General features: G+C 39.7%; 1 protein-coding gene across 1 annotated transcript; it reads right to left on the reverse strand.

Annotated features, from left to right (window-relative positions):
• Positions 1-11,444: 11,444 nt before the first annotated feature.
• Positions 11,445-24,716, reverse strand: acad9 (acyl-CoA dehydrogenase family, member 9). The gene is made up of 18 exons (XM_073468363.1): positions 24,455-24,716; positions 22,147-22,240; positions 21,883-21,984; positions 20,789-20,895; positions 20,535-20,635; positions 20,157-20,235; positions 19,912-20,083; positions 19,732-19,805; positions 19,574-19,649; positions 19,403-19,473; positions 19,186-19,305; positions 18,968-19,096; positions 17,524-17,603; positions 16,675-16,801; positions 16,514-16,591; positions 15,022-15,150; positions 12,409-12,481; positions 11,445-12,116 (listed from the first exon to the last, which is right to left on the reverse strand). The coding sequence occupies exons 1-18, from the start codon at positions 24,635-24,637 to the stop codon at positions 12,016-12,018; spliced, it is 1,896 nt and encodes a 631-aa protein (XP_073324464.1). The 5' UTR covers positions 24,638-24,716; the 3' UTR covers positions 11,445-12,015.
• Positions 24,717-26,135: the final 1,419 nt, after the last annotated feature.

The raw sequence follows: 26,135 nt of genomic DNA on the forward strand, positions 1-26,135 counted from the left end.
AACAAAACAATCATTTTGGACCTGACAAACATTGTAAAATTACTAATTCATAAAAAAGAAAAGAGATACTTTTATTCTGCGCCTTTTTACAAGCTCTGTAGATGTACTCTTATTTTAAATGATTTGTTGACATGAAAATGTGATCAGTGTGACCTTTAAAACCCTCCATACATCTGTAGCTAGGCTACACAAATGGTCCATGCCACTGTAGAAGTTCCTCTCCATTTAGTGTAGTATACAGAGCTACACCCATCCTGCTCTGCTTCACTGGCTCCATGATGATCGCTTCTACATTTATTATTTATTGTTTAGTCCAATCTATGTGAGGTAGCTTATTGTTTTCCCTTTATGTTCAACATTTCATTAGGTTGGCTGGTCTAATTTAATAGCCTACTTTAAATCCATAATTATTTAGGTCTATGTGTAAGCATAGGTGTATAACGTGATATACCACTGTAGTTCTTAAGTCGCCACTGTGTGGGCCACGGCTCATTGGTCTATGCTGTATAGTTTTCTTGTTGGTATTTTCTTATATTCCAAAAGTAAACTCTTTTGGCTTTGTCAGTGCTGCCTTTACACATCTAAGTTAGTAAATCTTCTTGAACTGAACCATAAAGACATCAAATCCATCTTCTGTCTTACACGGTACAGATTCCGATAGTCCAAACCGCACGCGGGCAGCTGCACACCTCACTTCCGTCACTACAGGGGTTGTCATGGCGACGCGTGGAACCAATCATAGCTCGGTTGAAGGTCAGTTTGAGTGACAGGCCGACCCCCCTCAGCGCTTCACCTCGGCACCGAACGTCATTTTTAAGAACTTAAATGAGTTCGCGTAAGTAAGATTCACTGACACAGCCTGTAGCTGCTTCACCATGAACCCTTCAAGAACACTTTAAACGTCTGTGCTCAAACTTGTCACTCTTCATGTCCGGACCGAGAGGAGCTGAGGTGAGTGGAAAATAAAGTCGTGAGTTATTTTAATATTAAATTATTAGGCTGTTAGTAAGACTAAAAGGCAAAGTTTTCAGAGACAGTGCACTGGTTTTCTTGTTTTATTTCATTACGTTTCCACAATGTGCTAACTTATGTGACTAATGAAAAGCACACCACCAGACAGCAGCTCAATTAAAAACTGCTGTTGAGTTTCATTTGAAGCTCACTATAAAACTGAATCCTCATACGTTTCTATGAAAATTCCATTTTGCACATTGATATTGGTGTAATGAAGGTATTTCAATTAGGCTACAAGTGTAGGGTTTTTTAAAAAACTCCAGTTTACTCCATTCATTTATTTAGCCTATTCATTTCCCCATTCATCCCCATGTAGGCCTACTGTTGATTATCTCTAGCTAATGTGTGTATAATAATAGGAAAATAGTCATTAAAATATACTTAATTTGTTAACTAATTGCTTTCAAAATTAAGGTTGAAGTTAGATGAATTTTCTCTTTTTAAAAGTAAGACAAATTAATGTATCTCTAGCTACCATTTGGTGTGTTTTCAGGGGTAATCTAAAGATTAATTAGGCCTATTTGAACAGATTGTTGTTTCATTGTGGTTATAGGACATGTCAAATATTAAACCTTTTTTTTTTGTAATTTGAGTGTGATGAACTGTCTCCTGACAATGAGCTCTTAAGTTTAGGGTACAGATATGAAATATTGTCCTTTTTTTCATTTCCTTTCAATCCTTACAGTGTGTTTCATGGAAAATATTCCAGTGGAATCAGACTCCATGGCGAACATGCCAGAGTTGGGTAAATCACAGTCAGACTGTGATGATGGAGAAGTTACAGATAAAAGACAGGAAGACGTCCTTGAGAATGATTTCTTGTCCATAGAACATGGTGTGGAAAATAGGTCAGGGTCAACTGAGGATGTTACAACAGACTCAGATGACAGATCCTATTACGTCACATGGACAGTTTTCATTGCTCTAGCTGTCCCCAGAGGTAAGTTTGCTACACAGAACATACAAGCAATTATCTCTAAGTGCTGTATCGTAGGCAACTTTACTTGTTTCAGTTTCTTGAAGATGTTTCACCTCTCTCTGAGCCCTGGGCTTACTAGCCCTAGCAACCCACAGGAAGTCCGGTTGGGTCAACAACCCACAAGTGGCCCTAACGGCTCTGAAACTCAGAGCTCTCACGTGTCCTTACAGAGTCGTTAAGGACACGCAGCTGCAAACTCCCCTCCAGTTAGTTAGAACTGAAGAAGCCTCTTGGATGAGAGGTGACACGTCTTCAAGAAACTGAAACAAGTCCAGTTCTCAATGATACAGCACTTAGATTTACCATGACCTGGATGACTGAGAACCTTCATCAACAAACGATTAACACAAGCACCACAGGGACATTGAAAACTTCTTTAACTGGAAGTCAGAAGGCTGAGTTACTGAGGGAATATTATGCTGAAATGTACTACAAATCAACATATACTGTAAGAAACATGACAGATCCACTCTATTCTTGATCCCATTTATAAACATTTGTCTGTTTTTAGGGAAAGAAGTGGATTTCCCTGAAGCTCCTGCAAAGACTAAGAAAACAAATAAAGATTCATCTACTGTTTTGGGCACAGCCTATAAATGTCAAAGCTGTTATCATATTGAATACAAATTGCCAGGTGACACAAAGCCAGTCAACATGGACCTAGTAGTGTTTGGGCCTGCGGCAAAAATGTACAAAGAAGATGAGTTCAAGGTAACTGTGACCTGATGCATGTGTGTCCCCTTAATGAACAATTCATGAACATCCTGAATGAACAACAATAAAGCAGCTGTATTGCCTAGAGTTACAGTAAATGATCCATCACCGCATAGCGGTTGTTATATTGTCATCATAGGAATGATGAGAGTGATAAGTGGCTCTAATGCAAACATAAATGTGTGACTTTTTGTAACAGATTCTGAGAACATGGCATGAAGGAGATCGCACATGGGTTGGTTGGACCCAGAATTTTAACATCAGAGTCAACAGGGACATGTTGATCAGTTTACTTCCTAATCATAAGATCAAGCTCCAGATATGGAACAGTAAAGAGAAACTGTCCAGCCAGGCCCGCTATGAAAGACTTAAAACCTTCAGACTGCCACAGGATCAGCCTGAAGACGCAACAGACATGTGTGGTGAGCATCAATTTAAACTTGCCTCAAAATGACCCAAAACATTATATATATTGTGTATAGCCTGTTTTTATATAATATTATGGAATGAAAATAATATCTTTTCTCTAAGGTGGTATCAAGATTATGGTAAACCACCCGAGAACCTTATGTGAACGGAAGACAAACACATCCAGAAAGCACAAAAGGGATATGCTGCTTAATTCCGATTCAGAGGTGGGCTCCAAAACAGGTAAATCTACAATTTTGCCTGATTAATTATGGAATCATAATGGTGTCTAATTACATATCTTTGCCTAACATCATGCTACAGTAATATACTTTCATATTAGCTATGATAAATATATCTTTTTAAACATTTTTATACAGTAAATAGCTTGGCTCCTCTTACCAAAACAGGATTTCAAAACCCCTCAATGGGTGCTTTCGATCTTGAGGATATCACAAAAAATGGCACTGCCTCAGTTGAAATCAGTTCCATTTGCTTGTTGGCAGGTAAGTCAACATTTATCAGTTTTTCCCAGACTTGAACCCTTTAACACAAAGCAATGTCTTCTTTTGATGTCTTGTCATCTGTTGTACATATCTCCTGTTATGTACAGTTCAACCACAAGGTCACTTTTGTCTTCATTCTATTTTCAGAGGCATTAAGAGGTAAAACTATCCAGTAACTCATTTGAAAAAAGAAAAAGATAAGACATAAGTCTTAAAAAAATAAACATTATTATATGTGTAGCAAAAATGTTATCATTTTGCAACACCTGCTCTGAAAGAATGAGCTTTCTTTTTTATGTACTATAAGCATGTTTTGGGGGTTCACGACAAAATTTCATGGAAAGATTGTCCAAAAATGTGGAACAATGTAATTACTGTGACTTGTTTGAATTTTTTGTATTTTTTTTTTTAGATATAACTTGTTTTATTAAACTAATTAAACTACAAATTGGGGAACAAGAGTATACAGCGATGCTATCAGCTCTGTGAGGCTGTACCACTACAGCAGTGCTTTATGCTAAATGCTAATATCAGTTCATGTTCATTATCTTAATTTCTCATAATAGCATGCTAATACTGCTAAATAGAACAAAAAACAAAGTACAGTAGCTTAGTAGCTTGAGTCCAGATGTTTTGAACCCACCACATGGGATGGGTATATATATATATATATATTTATATATATATATATATATATATATATACACACACACACACACACACATATATATATGTATATATATATATATATATATATATACACACACACACACACACACATATATATATATATATATATATATATATATATATATATATATACATATATATATATATATATATATATATATATATATATATATATATATATATATATATATACATATACATATACATATATATACATTTATGTCCATAAGAACATAAATATTCAAAAGAAAATTATTGTTCCAAATAGGGGGGCAAGTTGTGAAACTTACATGTGAACTGTAAGTATTCTTCTGCCTGGTACAATACAGACAGGGAATGGCAAGATGATTGAAGTAAAACATTTCATAAAACATTTGCCATTTCTTGAGAATATTTTGTGCATCTTCAATCCTGACATGTAGTCGAAAACAACAATGTTTACATAATGGCCTTTCTTTTGCATATGGGTTGCTGATATCATCTTCAGGCTGATGGAAAAGCCATTAGTTTTGCAGGTAGTTGGTCATAAACAAAATATAAACCACAATTAATCATGTGGAGAAAATTAATATCTGTACTAAATTTCATGGCAATCCCAATTGAGACATTTCACGCACAAATAAAAATGTCAGTAGCACTAGAGATAAAGTAATGAGACCACCAAAGTCATTAAGTCATTAGGATCCATCCTCTAGTGTCTTTTAATACTCCTGCCAAAATTCATTGATATCTATCCAAGATACTTCAGTCTCGACTTAGGTGGTGGATCATACTGCCATCCTTGGTCAACTGTAGGACTTATTTCAGACACTATGTTAACCATGAAAGAAAATACCATGTAGTCTGTTATTTTTCCCCAGGTGAGACCTCATTGAGTGAACGCTTCCCAGTCTTTTCATCTGGTCTATTTGAGGTCATGTGCAACATCTCTCTGGACAGACCCTTAATGTCTGACCAACTGAAGGCTGAACTCAATCCACTGGTCATCACAGTTCTGTCAGCCACCTCAATGCCTTCATCCCCGGTCTCTTATCACATCCTACAGGTGGGACTTATAATACGGTTTGTACTGTACATGTGCGTGTTGAATACATTCTCCGTTTACTATTTCGTTTTTCATGAGTTGATAACATTTTATTTACAAGCCTTGAGCAGTGAGCTTTGATATTAAAATGTTTGTTTTCCCAGGAAAAATGTGTGCCTGTATATTGCCAGTACAGGTTCCAAAACTTGAGCATGCACAGGACAAACTATCACAAGCATGGCTCCAACATCCACTTCAAAGATGTGAATGTGATCCTGACTGGCTTGATGAATCCTGAAGAGCTCAGAGAGTTCCTCTCTGGCCCACCTCTGGAGATAGAAGTTCATGATCGTGACAGGAAGTTGGAAGAAACAGTAAAATCTCCAGCAATGTTTGGCACAGGGTCAGAACATGACATCCCTCGTAGTGCAGCACCAGGACAACAGAAGACAACCATCATTCACTCCTATGGTATTGCAAGCCTGAACCTCTCTGAGCTGCTGCTTGGGAAGAAAAGCCTAAAGATGAATTTACCAATCAAATGCTGCCCTCCACCTCCACTGCTGGACAGGGAGCGAAGTGCATTGAAGAATAAGACACACACAGCAGCTAGCAGAGAGCCCATGCCACAAGGCCAGTACTTTGATGCCAATTCTCAACTCAAAGTCAAGGTTGAGATAGCTTGTTCCCTTAAGAATGTAGTCTGTGATGGTCTGTTTGGGCGCATCATCTACTTCTTTGATTACAACAACTTCTCTGTGATGACCAAGCTGAGGTCAGAGATCCTCAGAATCAATGCATCAGCTTTCCATCTGGGCTCACGCTCACTGGAAAATGTAGAGAAAGCCCTATCGAATTATATAATGAATTTCAAGCACGATGAGAGCAAGGATCTGGACTTTGTTTCAGGATTCCACGTGTTAGAGAAGAAGACACACATCTTTGTTCTGGAAGGGCTGAAACATAAAGCAGTGAAGAGACTTTGGGAGGCTGTTCCTATGAAGTAAGACCATGAACACTGTCTTGCTGTAACAACCTGTGCTAACAGTTCTTACTGTGTAGCTGTACTGTCTACGTGTTAAAATTCCATTGAAAATGCTGCAGTCTGTGTGATGTTTTGCAGGCTAAGTGGGAGTAAGGAGGAGCAGGTGGTAGTCCTCTACAACTCAAACCTGGGTTTCTTCAAGCGCATCTATGACTCATTAGACGTGGGCCTGAGACCTATCCATTTATCTGAGTCACTAGAGTCCATCATGAGGCGGCCTGTGGTCTACATTAGAGGCATGGTCCCTCAACCCTGCTTCCAAGCTTTGTCAAGGTACCCATATAGTGAGATTACAGTGGCCTGAAAGTAGGGCTGCCCAAAGTGGGGAGTGTACAGCAGCTTGTTATTACATTATTTTGTGTCAAAATAACCCAGTAGTAGTTCACCATGGTAACTATTCATTCATTTCTGAGAAGTACTTGTATTTTGCCCAGGTTAAGACAGCTTTGTGAAGTAAGGCAACTCCAAGATGTGTTGCAGTACAACCTCTTCCCATCAGCTGACATGATTCTCAGCATGAGCAGGGTATATGGCACATATGCTGAACAGCAGGAGCAAAAAGTCAGAGCAGACACTGAAGTGGACGAGCCCTCTTTGCCTGTCCGGATGAGAAGACATGCACTGCTCAACACACACAACAGAGAGTACACAAAGCAGTCGCAGTTCAAACAGTGCAAGGACTTTATTCAGGTCTGTGGGCTTAAATTATCCTGAGTAGAATCTGTCTTATTAACAGAGCCACTCATATGTTGGAAATATTTTCCAGGAGAATATTAAAATGGTGCAGAAGGAAAGTGAGCAGTTACAGAAGCCAGAGGCTGCAGCCAGACCAGCCCACAACTACAGCATCCAGACCTTCAACTCAAAGGAGGAAGCCAAGGAGCTGCTGCGCAAAGAGCTGGCCCAGGTTTGAAGGATGTAATGTATGGGGTGCACCTTAATATGTACTTAACTGAATGCAACAGCATCAGTAAGCAACTAACTGGACTCAGCTGAAGACAGAATTCGCACCGAACATCAGGGCAGTATGAATGTTGATACATTCACTTCCTGAGGTACAGTCGATACTGATGCTGTGATGTGATTGCCTAGCTTGGAAAAAGTGAATAAACTACATAGACACTGACTATGAATCTCAAGTGGACAAAATGAGTCAGATCAGCAAAGTGATTCGTCATTTACGCCTTAAGTTCATACCATTTAATTCTAACTTTGCCAGACTAATCAATATTTAATACCAATAATGGATCAAATGATTTGCAGTGATGGTGTTGCATGCGACTGCTCAAGAGCCAGACATTTCCCTCAAGAGTTGGGGAAGAGCCAAAGAGATCGACTTGCGGTAGAGTAGCCTAATCCAAATCACCAGAGGCCCTAAGATTCTGAATTGATTTGAAAAGACGTTATTTGATAATAGAATAATAATAATAATAATAAAAGCTGAAAGCATTAGTGCACATCTCATCTGAAGTGGGTGCACAGTGAGGTTGTAAATAACGTCTTGGACTTGGATTACACAGAATGAGCTTTTTTTTGGTTGTTTTTTAAAACAAATCCCAACCTACTTCAGCTGTTTAGGAAAATGCTGCAACACTGTTTTCCTGTGAATCTCCAGAAATGTTTTGTTTACAACAAAGTTTCACACAAAATTCCATCAGCTCAGGGATGAGTAGGTAATGACTTACTTTTCATTTTTGAGTGAACTGTTCCTTTAATCAAGTTTCAAGAGCCTACTAACACAGTAGATGCTTGTCCCAGACAGAAACGGATGGAAACCTGCTTAATGTAAGGACAAATACATCCTCAGATCTAAACCTATCTACATAATGAAGTGGTTAAAGGACTAGGCTGGTATTATTTCATGCTGGGACAAAGAAAGAAAGTGTCTCTTGAAGATCGATTTAAATGTATTGTGCTTTATAACTTCAGGTGCCTGGGTGGAGGTTCACCTACAGTCAGCAGTATCACAGTGCTACAGTGGAGCCGGGAGACGTGACTTCTAAACATGATTCCAGCACCACTGCTGCCTCTACGGTTTGGTTCACAAGTATGAGCTGCGACAAGCCCAAAGTGCACCCTAAACACCCAGATGAGGCTCGTGTGGAGGAACTCAGGAAGGTGATGTCACTCTTCATCTTCCAGCAGTGTGGGGTTTCACAGGAATAGGAATGCTCAGTTTATTGGCATTCCCATGAATCTTAGCACAGGGATAGCATTTTTATAGCTGTTTACTTACTAGATCCTCTTTCTCTATGAGCCAGTAGTGTATGATATGACATGACTAATAATATTCACCTTGCTGTTCTTTCATGAGGTATCCAGTAACAGGCTGTGTATCTGAGGGTTAGAGTGATACTATTACTGTTCACTTTGCTTCCAGCCATGGAGAGAGAACATCCTACATGCCAACATATTGAAGCCCACTGTTTCAAGGGACTTATGGCCCTGGAGCCAGCGTGATGAGGACTTTCAGCTCTATAGCAAACCTGCCCGTTTCTTCAGCCCACTTCCTGTCACCATTCACCTGGCTGGTAGGCCTTTCTACCATGAAACACTTTAAATAGCAAAAAGTGCTCATGTACAGTTGAATTTTTGTTGTATGATAGTCTAGTTTTCTTTTCCTGTGAGTACCTGGCCACATGTTAACATCCAGGTGTCTCACTGAGATATTACCCTTGAAGCAATCTAAGACACGACCTATATGTCAGAACCAAAGACTTGGTTAGGCTTAGGCCCAAAAACCACTTGGTTAGGGTTGAAAAAAGGTTATGTTTCAGCTTACCTGCTTCTGTCGTCACAAACACGGCTGGAGATATCTTGATGTCTAGTGAAAATATTCAGTGGTTCCGTCTGAACAGTGGTCTGTCACTTGGCAGCTGTCTCAGCCATGTTATGATTAGTTCATTGCCATTTTTGTTGATCCTACTAATTGGGATTTATTGGCACCTTGTTAAAACTTTGCTTTGTTTAATGATAAAATTATACAAACATGGGAAGACAGAGCTATGAGAGACTGGGCTGTAGCATCCAATTATGCTCTCAGTTTAACAGTCTGGGAGTATCCAAGAATGGATTTTTTCCTATAGCTGTCTGGGCGGTGAGCTTTTTCTCAGTATTAAGGGCCAACATTGATATGTTTTGATTGAAGCCCCAGATGGTGTCTGTTTGAGCCAGTATCAGCGTTTGCTGTTGAGTAAAACACTCCCACACCACACTGGAGAGCAGATTTGGTCAGGGAGGAACCTCAGTGGTATCAGTGATCTGTATATGTCTGTCCTGTTGTGTTTGTCCAACCAGCCGCTGAAGTAAAATCAATGTCTCACCTGTTTAGTTGATCAGTTATGTGAAAAGTAAAGCATAAAATCTACAGGTTTTTAATCCACAACGTTACATGGGTGTACTGTTGATCCTCAGGAGAGCGTCTGCAGCAGGAGCAGCTCGAGGCAGCCAGAGCTCAGTACAGTCGCTGGCAGAAGAAGCTGCTTCCTGGCGGCAGCACCAACCCACCAAGCAACGCCCGCTTGCCAGAGTTCAAGTGTCACATGGGAAGAAACTCAGAGAGAACTCAGGACATATTGAAAGATGAGCCTAAGAAGTATTCACTGAGGAAACCAGGCATGATGCTCAAGGTACGGTATTTGGACAGAGCTCATTTATTGATGCTGTGACTCATGTTATTATTTTGAAATCTGTGGGTTGTCCAACATTGCCTAAGATAAATTCAGGAAGAAGGCAGGACTCAAACAAACAAAACATAGGAATCACTTGATGTCTTGATGAAATCCGACAATTTCTTTTACAGGTAATGAACTGACACATTACATAATGCAGTCATCTGTCACAGCATCTGCTTTCACTTTTTCTTGAATTCAGAGCCAAAGGATGACACTTTGTTGATCCAAAGGCCATGTGGAATTCTGTTCTGTCTTTTGTACTCTGATAGTGTCATGGCATGCCTCATAAGTCTATTTCTAGCTTCTTGAGATCTTCCATCTGTTTGTGAAGGGATTCCAGCAAGGAGACATTTCACCTGTTTGAATGAGGCAGTTAAAACTTGCTGTAAATAATAAAATGTGCTTTAATTCTTGGTATGAGTAGGAAAAATCTCCAGAGCTCACTTTTGTGAGTTCAAATCTTGGAACAAGAAATATAAAGATTATTAGCAAGCAGTTGCTTATTTAAACATTCACTTGGGGTCATGCTTGTATTGAATGTAGGCATAATATTAAGCTCTGTGTTTGGTCTGCACCAAATCCTGAGGGAAATATCTCCTCAGCTGCTGAGTGTTCCACTATGTTTACCTGTTAATCTCTTAACTGTGGCAGTCTGCTGTTTGGTGCTGAGCAGGTAGTGTAGTTTTTTTTTAGAGCTTTTTTACTGAAAACAGCTGCCTACTGAAGCTGAAAAGGATACTGTGAAAACCAAAATAGTAAAGTTGTGCATCAGTCAAACAATGAGCTCAACCTCACTGTAAAACTCTGCAGCTTCATCGCTGGCTTAGACCCATATTGTCACACTGTTTGCTTGCTTCAGTTCACTGTTTAACATGTTTTTTTCAGTTTCAAGTTTTTATGAAGATGACAGAAAATTCCTCATTGAAAAGATCAGCGTAAAGCTTGATTGTTTTTTGTTACTTTTTTAAAGAGTGTCAGAGTTTTTATATATTTTTTAAAATTCCCATAAGAAACCGCTCACAGTGGAGGAAACCTTTATGATCTGCATGTGTACATGAAATTAAGTAATTTTCTTTCTTTCTTAAAATGTGTTGTATGTATATACTGTATATCAATAGTCTATCAAAAGGGGGTGTACTCTTAATGCTGCTTGAATTAAAGATGACTTTTCATGTTCCTGTATTAAACTTCAGTTTGTGAGCAGTTTTCTTTTTTTGTCTCTCACAGCCTTTGCCCCTACTGTCTGTGATGATCTTGAGTGACAACAAAGCAGAGGAGAAGAAGAGTGTGGCTCTGGCTCCAGGCCCCTGTATAAACTGCAGCTTCAGCAGCAAAAACAACTCCATCGCTAGACACGCCTGTCTGTACAACAAGAACCACTACATGTCAGTTGAAGTTGAAGTTATGCATCTTTATTTAAAAACAAACACTCAACAGAAACTAAAGAAAATAATTTAAAGTTTTTGTGTTGCTGTTGCTTCTTACAGTGGATTCAGTAAGCAGCATTCATTCCTGTACAAGCGGAGGGCCCTGCCTCTGACAGAAAAGGAGAGGCGTATCTTCACATTTCAGAAGTATGAACCCTTCACGAAGACACAGACATCAGCTGTGGAGCCTTTCGGAAATGTTGTAGAAGCCAGAACCCAGAAAAACTCTACCTTGTATATCAAGTAGGCTTATAGTATCTTGCGCAATAATTAATTAAAGCACTAAAGTTAATGAGCACTTCAGATAAAGTCGTGAGAAGAGAACAGTCATCATTCAAAGGTTTCTGGTGTAATCTCTGGAGCCATGGTTAATATAAGACAGTAACTGAAATCATAAAACTGTTAATTTATTAATCAAGTGTTCAAAAAATGTTAAGTAAAAGAAGTATCAATAAAAGAGTAATGACAACTTATTGGGACTCCATATCGTCCAATCAGAATAGAGGAGACAGTATTATAGTCACATGGGAGAGCTCAGAATGTTCTTTCTAGAGGGTGAGAGCAGATGTAGGCTCTGTTCTCCAAGACCTCCCTGGCGATCTTCTTGATGTTGGCATCGTTGTTCTCGGGAGAGTCTGGAACGGATTGAGACGGGAATCACAAAACAAGCCACTCTCATTTGTTAAATACAAAACACAACACTCCCATCTGTCTGGATCATGTCACCGGATAACTCTGGATTACATATAGGCCATTAAAAAAACGCGCACAGTGTGAAAATGAAAAGCAGCAGGGGGTTTGAGTGTTGGTATGTGGGCTTTGGTGGGGAAATTCCGCAACACATGCAAGTCTTTTGTACTGGAGATGCAGTGAAAAAAAAAAAAAGGCGACGGGCTGTTCTCAATTAGCATTTTGTGTTGTACTTACGCTTTTGCAACTGAGTCATCAAGTAGTTGTTCTTGAAGAAAGCGTCACTGCAGAATGTGTTTGCAAGCAGCACCTAGAAAAATAAACAACACTTAATACAGTTAAGAGCACAAAATGTCAGAATGTAATCAAATGTGAACGGAGAGAATTACAAACATTTGTTGGATAAGTTTTCATTTGCAACACAACTGGAACAATATGCACCAATCTGATCAAAAACCACCATTTAATATTTGATCTGATTAATTCTTTTTTACACATCACAGGAAACAAACATGAACACATTTGCCTTTACAATGAAAGTGTAACCAAAGTGGATGAAAGCTTCATGATTGAAGTCAGACTTGCTTTTAAAATAATTCAGAAATGGGTTTGAATCTCTTGTTACTTTGTGATCCTCAGGCGAAAACATTTCAGACTTAAAAAAGACACAAATGACCATCTCTGGCCTGGAATTTAGTTTGAAAGGATCTCTACAGTGTGTGTGTGTTTTACATAAAATACAAAGGTGGGTCACTGCATGTTTGCTGACATTTCTGCCTGCAGCTACAGTGGAGAGGAATACTGTAGGAGAAGCAGAGGGCTGCCCATCTGAAACACTGAAGAGGATAATACAAAGCATGCACCGTCTTTTTGTAATATCTCTGTTTGCTCTAAATCACTGATTCTGGGTACACACTGGACAATCCTATAGTTAGTGTTTATACTCCGTTATCCTGTGTCCTTCTCTACCTCCATCTGCTCTGATAAAAACACTAAAAACATGACAAAAAACTTCAGCTGCTGCTGTTAAGATAATGTGTGTTTATTAAGCCTGATTCCTTAACCAGTCTTGATTAAGACATGACCTTCTTTCAGGATAGTTATACTGGGTTTAAATGCAATGATTAAACTGTTTTGCCTCACCACAGCAAAGTGTGACTGCAGTGCATGTTCAAACTAAATGTAAAGGAGGTATGATCCAACCAAGAAACACAAATAAAAAAGTGGTGGGTGGGAGGTACATATTATGATTATTATGCCAAATGGAGATTTCCAGCATTGGTGTGTGGTCGCGCTTGGTAAATAGTGACAAATGGGCAAATGTATGTATCTGTGGAGAGCAAACGACTACAGAAAGCTTAATGACAGACCTAACTAATCCAACACAGATTGTATGATTCTTCCACATCTGCTCTAACTCTAAAGCAAGGAATCACACATGTACAAAGTTATAGGTCGGTCACTGAAGCCCTGGTAAAAAAAAAACAACCTGAAACATCAACCAACAATATCAATACATTTAACTGTTTCTCCTTAAAATAACAGTTTCAAAATCATTTAGAAGGTACACTGATTTGTTATATAAGGAATGGTGCATCTGCCCTTCCCTGAATGTTCTTGCATTATGTAACTTGGGTGATCTCCCACAAGAAGTGCATAATGCTTTACGGCACTAAGCCACACAAGCCACCAAGTATGTGAGTAAAACAAAACCATGTTTTATGGAGAGGTTTCCTGTTGGACAGATAGCTTTACTTGTTGCTAAAGAAACCGTTAACTGCTGCTTACTGCTCGGAATCAGGCTCAGCAACATCTAAAGACATCATGACAGAGGCGAAGAGACCACAGAGGACGTTAGTGGAGGAACTAAAAAGAGAAAAAGAGACAGGGACCAAGCAGGAGGCAAGAGAACATCTCAGACTGGCTTTTAGTCGTTCGCAAGTGCTTTGCAACATAAGACTTCCTGTTGGACTACTAAATAATATTAACTGGCTTACTGTGTCTTGTACTGTTGCGCTCGTGTGTGCAAAGTTGTCTACACACGATCATAAGTAATGTTATAATAACAAATGCATGTGTACTGCTATCCATATTTAAAACAGTGGTGTATGAGTGAATTGCAATCCAAAAATTCAAGAGCATTTCAAAAAATAATATTTAAACAAGTAATTCAATGTATAAAGTTACATAGTGTGTAATGAACAGTGTTAAAAACAACACCACTGACTGATGGATGACCTATAATGAGCAGTCAGTTTGAAATGGTGTAAATAAAGAGGATCTGTGTGTACCAATCTGCTGAGGAAAACAGCTTTCAGACAGAAAATAAGAAAGAGAAAAAAAAAACAAATGAGAAAATATGAAAAATAGAGAGATGGATACAAAAAGAATATTTGTTTGTTCAAGATTTAGGTCAACATAGTTGGAGGGGCGGTTGGGCCCTTCCAAGAAAAAAATGTTTTTTTTTAATAAAAGAAATATGAAATTTCACATCATTTTGGACCATTATTATACCTGTTTCCAAAAGATGGACAAGCTAAAGCCGATCATGAATAATCAACACCCAAAAAGCTTAATGATAAAACATCCACTGGGTTCTTACAACAAGCATCAGATCTGGGGAAAGTCATTTAGTCAGTTTTGATGCTCTCCACATTTTTATACTCGTTCAGTTTAGGTGGTGCCCAAAATGACTTGGGTGCTGCAACTGAGCATTATAATGATGAGAAAACCCCCGACCTCCTCTCCTCTTTGACTCAACTGCTTTGGTGTAATGTTCACTGTACATTTTTTATATCTGGCCTATAATGGTTAATACCAGACTCTAAGCAGACTGTGCCGTCTTCTCACCTCGTGGTCGTGGTTTCTGAGGCCGATGCTGATGGAGCGGCTGGCTCTGGACAGGACAGCTGTCATAGCGTAGAGGTTGATCATCACATCTGCTACTCTCTTCAGGATGAGCTGTTCATCTACTATAGTCTGACAACATCAGTGGATAAAAACAAAAACACTCCAGTCATCGATCTTTTCCAACTTCAGAAAGTTGTTTCTACTGAAGCAGTGTTTCTGTTATGCAGTGGGGGGAAAACAAACGCAACAACACTCAAAAACAAAACTATCATTTTGTCATTTCTCAGAAATGACATGACATGAAAAGTAATCAAAAATGTGTTTTAGCTGATCTGCATTTGATGCATTTTGGTAGGTGGTACCAGAAAGAGTCTCACTCAACTGCTGCTTAGGGAACAGTTTGGATTTTGCTCTTGTGTTGTGATTAATTACTTCCTGTGTTTGGAGAATTTCTGAGAGAGTGAGCATACAGATATGTCTGGCTTAATATGTGATACCTGTGGTGTCTAAGTTTGTGGGAAATAGATGCTGTTCTTTTGGCAGGTCCATATTTTTCTGAGGCTTTTGATCAAAGCTGACTTCTCAGTGGGAGGGGTTTTGGAGCTGTCCCATGTCAAAATATACAATTGCGAAGTAGAAAAAAAAGTGTGTTCTCTCTAACCATGCATAAATATGGTGACATTTAGGAGAGATGTGCACTGCTGTGATGAGCCACAGTGACTGACCATTACACATTTACTATTTTTTTGTTTTTCTTCTCTGATGCACAAAACCATTATTGGAACATAAAAAAGGGCCTATTCAAATACTGAGATTTTAATCAATCGTTGCATTCATTACGCCAATGCTTAAGCAGCGGCAGTTTGTGCGCCGTTGTTTTGCTCAATGTGGACAGGAGCAGTTGGGAACAACCAGACCTACAATTAATGGCCAATCTGCTCTACCACTGCTGCATCCAGTTAGTTCATCTTTCTTAATAACTGTGTCCCAATTTCCTAAAAATATCCTTGTGTTACTTTCATGATAAAAAAGGAACAATACTCAAGAGAACATTAAACTTAAGAGGGCTTATTTTCTTTGATTCAAGCTGTCTGAACTTAATTGTTCAAGGTCTTTACTCTTCAGCAGCTGAAGACTGCATTGTGATGAAAGTCCTCTGAGGACACTTCTCATGCATTGGATCAAAATGGAGGTAAATGATACAGGAAGTGGGGATTTGGAAAGCTGACCAGTTTCCAAGAGCTTTATAGCTTCTTTGGGAAAGCTTTGATTACAAAAGCACAGTCACGGAAGAAAAAGAGAACACAGCAGCTGTTTCGCAGACGAACAGCACCTCTGAAACACTGATTGGAAGATGTGAAGAGATCCCTGCTGATGTTAAGAAACAACTCATACAGTCGGATGTTTAAGAGAAATTACAATTTTGCTCAAAGAAATTCAAACAAGAAAATCCGACAGCTGTTTTTCCAGTGTATAATCACTCCAGTGTTACCTTTCCGTATCTGTACAGCAGGCTCTCCACAGTCGATCCCACAAGGCTGACGTTCTGTTCAAACTTCCTTGCACTTTCCTGTCAACAGAAAACTCCTGAGCTCTTGGAATACAACAAATTCATCTAAAGCCTGCAGAAAATGTATCCTTTAAGATTCTTACTGCCAAGCTGGGATGCACCACTCCATCTTTTCCCGTCAGACCGAAGTCCACTGAACCTCCCAATGAGCTCTTCAGTTTCTTGCCCATCATGCCGAAAGCCATGCCTATATTTCCTTTCTTCATCTCCCTGCAGGCAGAGAACAGGGAAGACTGAAATACTAAAGACCCTTCTGGAAGTTTTAACATATCAGACAACCTTGTGATGGTATTTCAGGGAAGACTATTTACTCACTAGAAATGCTACTAGCGTTTAACCAAAGGTAACTTTCTGTCACTGTGTGATAGACAATCCTTGAATATCATGGCCACATCTTTCACCGGTAATTTTTCTTAGGTAACATAATATAATTATCTCTGTAACTTACATGGTTTTAAGTCCTTCAGCTCATGTTTATGGTTTACTGCCTTACAATATTTATTTTTCAAAAAAGGCCTTCTGTAAACCAACTGCACACACTACCTGCTCAGCACCACACAGAAGATACAGATATTGACTAGCTGGTGAACATAGTGGAGCATTCAGTAGCTGAAGAGCCAGATATTTTTCTCTGTGGTTGGTGGAGACCAAAACAGAATAGGGATAACTATAGGGCTTTGATCAAGTGGCTAGAAACTCACCTCCAATTAAATGCTAATGTTGAACAAGCTGTTCTCTGCTATCGCATTGGCAATAACCACTTTTTAAAATGTAATATATCAAACTTTTTCAGATTAATTCAGCTTTACACAAAATAATACACTAACCAAAATCACATCATATCAATATGATATGAATTTATTTCCCAGCTTAAATTGAAAATGAACTGAGAGGTTCCACACAATGCCAGGCTACAACCTTCATGTTCTTACTTTATTTTCCCTGTGAGGACTTTTCCAGCATACTGCATTCCAGTGAGAGCGACGTACATCCTCAGGATTTCATTGGTGCCCTGTAAATAGACAACAGAATTATACCAGGCCCATGAAGAACGCAACATAATATGTGTGGGTGGGGGTGAACTGTGGTACAGTAAGGCACCGCATTACATTTTTACATTTACCAATGCCAAATGTTCCTGTCAACAGAAGCATAACAGGGTCTTTAAACATTTAAAAAACATTTAATGTGTGAAATTTAAATGTTCTTAAAAACTAGGATTTTGATTATGACTTATTCTTATATTGTGACACAAACAGAGGAACTTATGCTGGTGAGCTGCAGGTCTGCTCAGTTCATTTATCCCACTAAAGAGAGAATGTTCATAATAAACTATGGCACTAAATGAATGTGTCACATGTGCCCCCTGGTGGCTGTTTACAGAGTAGATCATCTGAACAAACCAACTATAGTATATGGTGTTTTAAAGGCTTACTCCACCTATTTTACACATCAAAGTGTGCTTACAGGTCTACAGAGTACTACTGCGTATGTGAAAAAAGTAATATAAAGTACATAAAGTTACATGCAGCTTCCTCTGGAGCCACAAAATGCTTTATACTACTTTTTCACACATGCAGCAGTACTCCCCAACACCTGTAAACACCCTTTGATGTGTGAAAGGGTGGTACCCTTTAATCCAGGATTTTACAAATACTGGACTCACTTCAGTGATAACTACAGCACTGATTTTAAAAGGACAGAATAACAGTGATGTAATGTTACTAAGTACATTTATTCAAGTATTGTACTTTTTGTCGTACGTTATACTTCCACCCACTTCATTTTGGAGGCAAATATTGTACTTTTTACTCCACTACATTTATTTGATAAATTAAGTAACTAGTTACATTGCAGATTACATGCTGCATCAGAGCCAAAGTAGCATATTTTTTAATCAATGTATCCCACAGTTTGAGTACAACACCACTGTCCTAAATACAAATCCCAGGATCTGTAACAATTTGTCAGACATCATGTAGGTGCCAACGACAAACAAAACTCATCATGTCTTAACAATGTTATGTCTTGAAAACTTGTATCTCTCTCTTCACTGTGATCCTCCCTCTCACTGAAGTTACATAGTGCAGAAACGAAGTGATAGGGAGCCAGAGGGGCTGAGACAGAGACACCATTTACTCTATTACAAGACATTGTACCATCAAAGTGATCTTGAAGCTGATATTTTAAAGGTAAACATAATAAAGCTTTAAGTGCACTCAACATCAGATACTTTAAGACATTTTCACTCAATAACAAATTCTATGGCCGACTTTTACTTTGACTGAAGTAATATTTTAACATGATATCTTAACTTTTACTCAAGTATGACTTTGTGGTACTTTTTACAACATTGTTGAATAATTATAAGAGCACCTCAAAGATGGGCAGGATGCGACAGTCTCTGACATAGCGCTCATAGGGGTAGTCCTTTGTATAACCCAGACCTCCGAGCACCTGAAGAGCCTCACTGACACAGATCCAGCCTCCCTCTGAGCTGAACACCTGAACACAAGATGAGGAAAACATGTTATGAGACATTTTGCTTTCTACTGGTTTTATATGAACAACATTTAAAGACAAGGCTATCTAACCTTGACCATGGCAGCCTCTAGAGAACAGTCTGGAAGCCCCGGTCTGTCCATCATCCCTGCTGTCAGGTACGCCATGCTTTCCATCACAAAGGCATTAAGAGCCATCATTGCAAACTTCTCCTACAGTAGCAGGGCAAAAACACACACCTTATTCACTTCTGACCACACCGAGGAGGGCTGATTATTCATACTCCAGCTAGGGAAGAGTCAACTGTACCTGAATCATACCGAATTCAGCCAGACTTTTGTTAAACTGCTTTCTGGTTGCAGCGTACTCTGAGGTCAGTCCTAAAGAAAACCAGACGGAGAAGATCATGTCAGACTGAAGACATCTCATAATCTCACACATGTAGGCTCTTAATTAGTCAATATTTAAAAAAAATTTTACCAATCAGTTTTTTAATCATTCCAGCCGAAGAACTGCCCATACTGAACCTCCCCGAGTTTAGGATGTTCATGGCAACCTATCCAACACAGAGCAAATGTTTGGTTCACAATTTAACATAATCTTACAGATATGTTCTTGTACAAAAGGATAAAGCTTACCTTGAATCCACCACCAACTTCTCCTACTACATTCTCCACTGGCACCGGGACATTGTCAAAGGACACTTCACAGGCTGAACAAATCAAAAAATGTAATTACAAATGACATGAGCAGGGACTGATTGTACCGAGACTGCACCCAAGTGTTCATCCTTTTATCCAAACTTATGAGAGACTTACTGTTGGAGCCCCGGATGCCCAGTTTGTCCTCAGCCTTGCCGCTGGTGATGCCCCCAAAAGCCCTCTCCACGATAAAAGCAGTGATCTTATCTTTCTTCACACCATGTACATCCACCTCGGTGCGGGCAAACACTGTCATAATATCTGCCATGCCTCCGTTTGAAATCCAGATCTAAAAAAACAAATAGATTTTAAGATGTAAACTTGAAGCTCGGAGTGAAAATTTGCAAACTTGATCCTCTCACCTTTGAGCCGCTGAGCAGGTACTGTTTACCATCTTCTGACAGGGTTGCACGGGTCTGAATGGAGGCTGCATCACTTCCACTGAAATGATCAATCAAGTGTTGGTGAAGCTAATTTAACCTTACACTGAGACACAAAGTAAAATTGGTCTTCATATCGCTTCTACTGTCCAACCAACAGTCATTTACTGTCATAAATGACAAAGAAAAGCAGTAAGTCCTCACACTTAAGAAGCCAGAACCAGAAAGTGTTTGATATTTGGAAAAATGACTGATGCGATTAATCAATTCAAATAGATGGAAATTAATTTCCTTTTGATCGATTAAAAAGGTCGGCAACAGCATAGATGAAAGGAATTGGTGTCGGTTCAGCGTCTTTACCTTCCAGGCTCTGTCAGACAGAAAGCTGCGATGTGTTCTCCTGCAGCCAGTTTGGGCAGATACTTCTGCTTCTGGGCTTCATTCCCTGCTATCAGAATCCCCTGAAACACCAAACAGCTGTTAGCAAATTACACAGCAGACTCCATTTACAACCTTGTTCACTGTTAGGATACTAATCATCCCTTTTCCTCCAGTTTCTCCACATTCCAGATATGCAGATGATGAGACAAATAATGAGTTTAGTGTATTTTTACCTTCAGTCCAATGGCTTGATGTGCAGCCAATGTTACAGCTATAGAGCCATCTAATGAGATGATCTCTGCCAGTCGTGCATACATGGTGTTGGACAATCCGAGACCCCCTGCGATGAGGAAAAAAAGATACTATCTTCAGCTTGAGCGTGTAAGGCATTATGGGACTATTCTTTTATATCTAACTCGCACTGGCATGAGAGAGAAATAGTTGTGTTGCCATTTCAAACTCAGAGTTGTGTTTAACTGTAGTGATGTATGGATAACCTGTTTCTTTTGAGACACATGTACTGCAGTCAACACATGAGGACTTGGAGCTTAATATACACACGACACAGCCCACAATTAGAGAACTAACTGCCTAAAGTAAACATGTGTATGGATTGGCACACATCATCACCAGGCACCATTAGCCAACAGCCGATCATCAAATAGTGGGTAATCACGTCCAAACACAGGGGAGACACAGTGCATGTTGTGATCCTAGATAATACAGGCTAATCTAAATATTCATGCTGCCATCAGGAGGAATTGTAATCAGTTTGATCGTCCCGTTACAATGAAAGGTTCTGCTGGGACACCTTGGTTCCTGGCAATCATATGGACGCCATTTGACACACACCACTCATCCAAACAATCCAAAGGATCCACTACAAACGTCACTGTGACAGACACCACATGACACCCCCAATGGTCTGATGACCTGCCTTGACAGGTCAGAGCTGTCTTAGCAGCACAAAGGGAACCTGCGCAATATTAAGTAGTTGGTTTTAATGTTGTGGCTTATTGTGTATCTGTATCTACATTCATGATAACCATGATTACTGTATTGATCAGTGAACAGTCAACATTCATAAGGCACTTTGCATTGACCATTTATGGTTGAATGTGGGTGTGGACAGGGCAGGATAAGGGGCTGATCCATGTGTGCACATTTCCAAGGAGGATTTTTTTTTTTTTTAAATTGCGCACTGTTGGTTGTACGCCAGGTTTTATAAATCAGAATATTTTTTATATAACTTTATGTACAGAAAGATTTGGTGAGGATTCTCTTTTTAGAGTTTTATAAATGAGGCCCCTGGTCACAGTCATCTTACCGTACTCCTCAGGGACCATGATTCCAAACAGCCCAAGCTCCTTCAGCCCATTCAAAGTCTCTGGAGGGATTCTAGCTTCTCGGTCAATCTTCGCAGAGTCAACTGAAATGACAATCAAAAACAAAACAGGCATTGTCAACTCATCGAACTGTTTAGAGGAAACAAATTACAAGATCACAGTTCACACATATTAATGTATGCTACGAGTTCCTACTAGCATTTATTTATTCCTAAAACTCACGTTCATCAAACCTCTTCCCTCACCTTCCTCATTGAAGAATCTTTCCACCGGTGCAACAAGCTGGTTGATCTCCTCCGCTTCTTCATTTCCAATTTCTGGATAAGGGAACACCTCAGCCTGCAGGAGAGACATTCACCTTCTTTTGTTTTTTGAATAATTAAATAACCACCACCACCACAAGTGCCCACCGTCTCAGTTCAGATGTTACAACTACATGCACATCCCATTATAATAAGCCAAAAGAAATAATATATTTCAATTAACTAAATATCAATTATCATAAAAGTTATTTCTCAGGCAAAATCATGTCATGGTTCTTCTCATATGTTGGGTTTTGCTGCTTTTCCTCTTAATTATTTCCAAATATAATAATTGAATTTATTTTTTAAATTATTAAAAGTTTTGGACTCATGGTTTGACAATACAAACATTGTGAAAGAATTGCTATTTTCTGTCATTTTACCAACCAAACAATGAATCAAGTGATTAGCCTACTTAAGAAAGTAATGACATAACTCATAGAAATCAATCTGTTGTAGATGAGCTCAATTTCAATGTGCTGCAAGTACTTCTAATACTTGCATATCATTAATATGATCATTTTATGATAATTGATATTTAGTTAACTGATGTTGCAAGTACTTCTAATACTTGCAGCACATTTTCCTGATTATACTTATATACTTTTACTTACGTTATGTTTACAATGCAAGACTTCAGTCCTAGTTAGTTACAGTCTTGGGCTGAGCAATATGACCTTAAAATGATTTTGCAATTTCTTTAGGCTATACACAATATACATTTCAATATTTTAGAAATGTTCTGACTGGGCGACAAAAGGGTTATGGTAAGGCTGATGTTGGGGTCAGGTTATGGTAAGGCTGATGTTGGGGTCAGGTTATGTTCATGCTAATGTTGGGGTCAGGTTATGTTCAGGCTAATGTTGGGGTCAGGTTATGTTCAGGCTGATGTTGGGGTCAGGTTATGTTCAGGCTAATGTTGGGGTCAGGTTATGTTCAGGCTAATGTTGGGGTCAGGTTATGTTCAGGCTAATGTTGGGGTCAGGTTATGTTCAGGCTAATGTTGGGGTCAGGTTATGTTAAGGCCGATGTTGGGGTCAGGTTATGTTCAGGCTGATGTTGGGGTCAGGTTATGTTCAAGCTGATGTTGGGGTCAGGTTATGTTCAGGCTAATGTTGGGGTCAGGTTATGTTCATGCTAATGTTGGGGTCAGGTTATGTTCAGGCTAATGTTGGGGTCAGGTTATGTTCAGGCTGATGTTGGGGTCAGGTTATGTTCAGGCTAATGTTGGGGTCAGGTTATGTTCAGGCTAATGTTGGGGTCAGGTTATGTTCAGGCTAATGTTGGGGTCAGGTTATGTTAAGGCTGATGTTGGGGTCAGGTTATGTTAAGGCTGATGTTGGGGTCAGGTTATGTTCAGGCTGATGTTGGGGTCAGGTTATGTTCAGGCTGATGTTGGGGTCAGGTTATGTTCAGGCTGATGTTGGAGTCAGGTTATGTTCAGGCTAATGTTGGGGTCAGGTTATGTTCAGGCTAATGTTGGGGTCAGGTTATGTTCAGGCTGATGTTGGGGTCAGGTTATGTTAAGGCTGATGTTGGGGTCAGGTTATGTTCAGGCTGATGTTGGGGTCAGGTTATGTTAAGGCTGATGTTGGGGTCAGGTTATGTTCAGGCTAATGTTGGGGTCAGGTTATGTTCAGGCTGATGTTGGAGTCAGGTTATGTTCAGGCTAATGTTGGGGTCAGGTTATGTTCAGGCTAATGTTGGGGTCAGGTTATGTTCAGGCTAATGTTGGGGTCAGGTTATGTTCAGGCTAATGTTGATGTCAGGTCGTGCTAAGGCTGATGTTGGGGTCAGGTTATGTTCAGGCTAATGTTGGGGTCAGGTTATGTTCAGGCTAATGTTGGAGTCAGGTTATTTTCAGGCTGGTGTTGGAGTCAGGTCATGCTAAGGCTGGTGTTGGAGGCAGGTCATGTTAAGGCTGGTGTTGGAGGCAGGTCATGCTAAGGCTGGTGTTGGAGGCAGGTCATGCTAAGGCTGGTGTTGGAGGCAGGTCATGCTAAGGCTGGTGTTGGAGGCAGGTCATGCTAAGGCTGGTGTTGGAGGCAGGTCATGCTAAGGCTGGTGTTGGAGTCAGGTGAAGCATCTCAGAAGACGACTGGTCGGTGTTAGGACTATGGTAAGTTCACGTGAGGCGAAACATATCGACAGGTATTCGACACAACTAAATAGAAAGGAAGCTCCAAAGCTTCATAAGGCTCCAGTTACACATTAGCAAGATATAGCTCCACTCATGTTTCAGTTACGTTACCTTGTTCACCTCACCGAGGAACAAATCCTTGGCATAAGCGAGGTTTCTTGAATGAGTTTTAATGGTCCTCCTCTGCTGGAGATGAAGCGCTTGTTTCCCAGCATGTCTCACGTTACAGGCGAGCAGCCGCTTTCCGATTTGAACAGACTTAGACAAACTGACTAGTCTATTTACATTCATCATTTCTGTGGCACAGACCTCTGTGTATGTCTAGTCCCCCTACTATATACAACTACAGCCAGGATACCTTTCACCCCTTTCTGTCGCATGCTGATGACGTAAACAGATGGTTAGATAATACCTTCAAAGACCTTCGGAAATAGTAGGTTTTACGACGAAATAAAGATTTAATTTTTTTAAATGATGAGTTATTAATTGAACTTTACAGATAATGTTTTGACTAACCACCCCCTGCACAGCGTCAGTTGTAAGCATATGGTCTTAAGAATGAATGTTTTGTTGGTTATATTGCAGTCTTCAAACACCTGGAGATTAAGAAGAGCTACATCAGAATGCTGTTTGTCGACCTCAACTCGGCATTCATCACAATCCCACCCATGAAGCTGACTGGAAAACCAGTTAGGTTTGACTCCAACACTCTGCAACTGGATGTTGGAATTGAATGTATGTACATGTAATGTATGTATGTATGTATATATGTATGTATGTATGTATTTGAATAGGCCATACTTCATACTTTGTATGAAGCTCTAAAGCTATTAGCTTTGCCGTCCAAATTATCTCCACACTGCCAAAGAAAAGATATTGTGATATAAACTGACTGTGATACTTGACATTCTGAAGTAGGCCTACTCATTTAAAAAGAATTAATGACTTCATCTAATTGTGCAATATAAACTTCATGGAGGTTAACAATAGAAACTAACTCTCAGACCATAAATATACAGGACATGACTTCAGTTTCCTCAGTAGGTGCCCTGTCTGAATGTCAAGTAGCACAGTCAGTTTATGTCATGTTTACTTCTTCTTATAATTGTGATATTTCCGACAGCACCTGAATACAACATAACAGCATTATAATGGGGCGAGGTGACCACTTGGTGGCGCAATGTACTAAGGAACTACTGAGCCCTGGAAGCAAAATAAATACAACTGCATCAAAGTGATGAAAAAGTTGCTCAAAAGTGATTTATTATATGTTGACTAATTTCCTCTAATAAAAAAGACATCAACAAGCTGTGAAAAGAAAAACATTAGGCTTTCTACACAGAGAAATAAAAAAGAAATAGCCTGAAAAGAAACAGCTTGTCTGTCTAAGAGACACAGAGTGCTTTAGAACGAACCAGTCTTGCTGGCGGAGGAAATGGAGCCCTGTGCTCGGCCCCTCCCAGATGCATGATGACGTCGTCCTGCTGACTCTGATGATGTGGCCCTCAAAGCTGCAATCTATTTTTAGCTCAAACCTCAAGGGCCAGACACACAAACAGGGCAAACTGTCACTCAGACCACCTGCCACAGTCAGGCAGGCAGCCATGCATGTTGGTTGTGTAAGACTACGAAAAGAATAATTGTACTGCTGTTTAGACTTTTATCAGCACTGACGATTTCCAGAGAATTTTGTTTCGGATACAGCCGCCCTGCCCCTGAAGAAGGCCTCTGCATGACGGGAAAGCCGAAGGAGCGAAACACAAACATGTTTGTATCACTTTTGGGCAGGGCA

Source organism: Pagrus major, chromosome 6 (genome assembly GCF_040436345.1).
Source record: "Pagrus major chromosome 6, Pma_NU_1.0".
Taxonomy (NCBI): Eukaryota; Metazoa; Chordata; class Actinopteri; order Spariformes; family Sparidae; genus Pagrus; species Pagrus major.

What these genes read in the sequence shown, in the direction of transcription:
- acad9 (XM_073468363.1), bottom strand. Translation starts at nt 24,637, where the DNA reads ATGATGAATGTAAATAGACTAGTCAGTTTGTCTAAGTCTGTTCAAATC. An exon ending in AATGATTAAAAAACTGATTG is followed by an intron (nt 19,474 to 19,573) that starts GTAAAATTTTTT and finishes GGTTTTCTTTAG; the next exon opens with GACTGACCTCAGAGTACGCT. An exon ending in GTCCTCACAGGGAAAATAAA is followed by an intron (nt 16,802 to 17,523) that starts GTAAGAACATGA and finishes CTCTGCCTGCAG; the next exon opens with GGAGATGAAGAAAGGAAATA.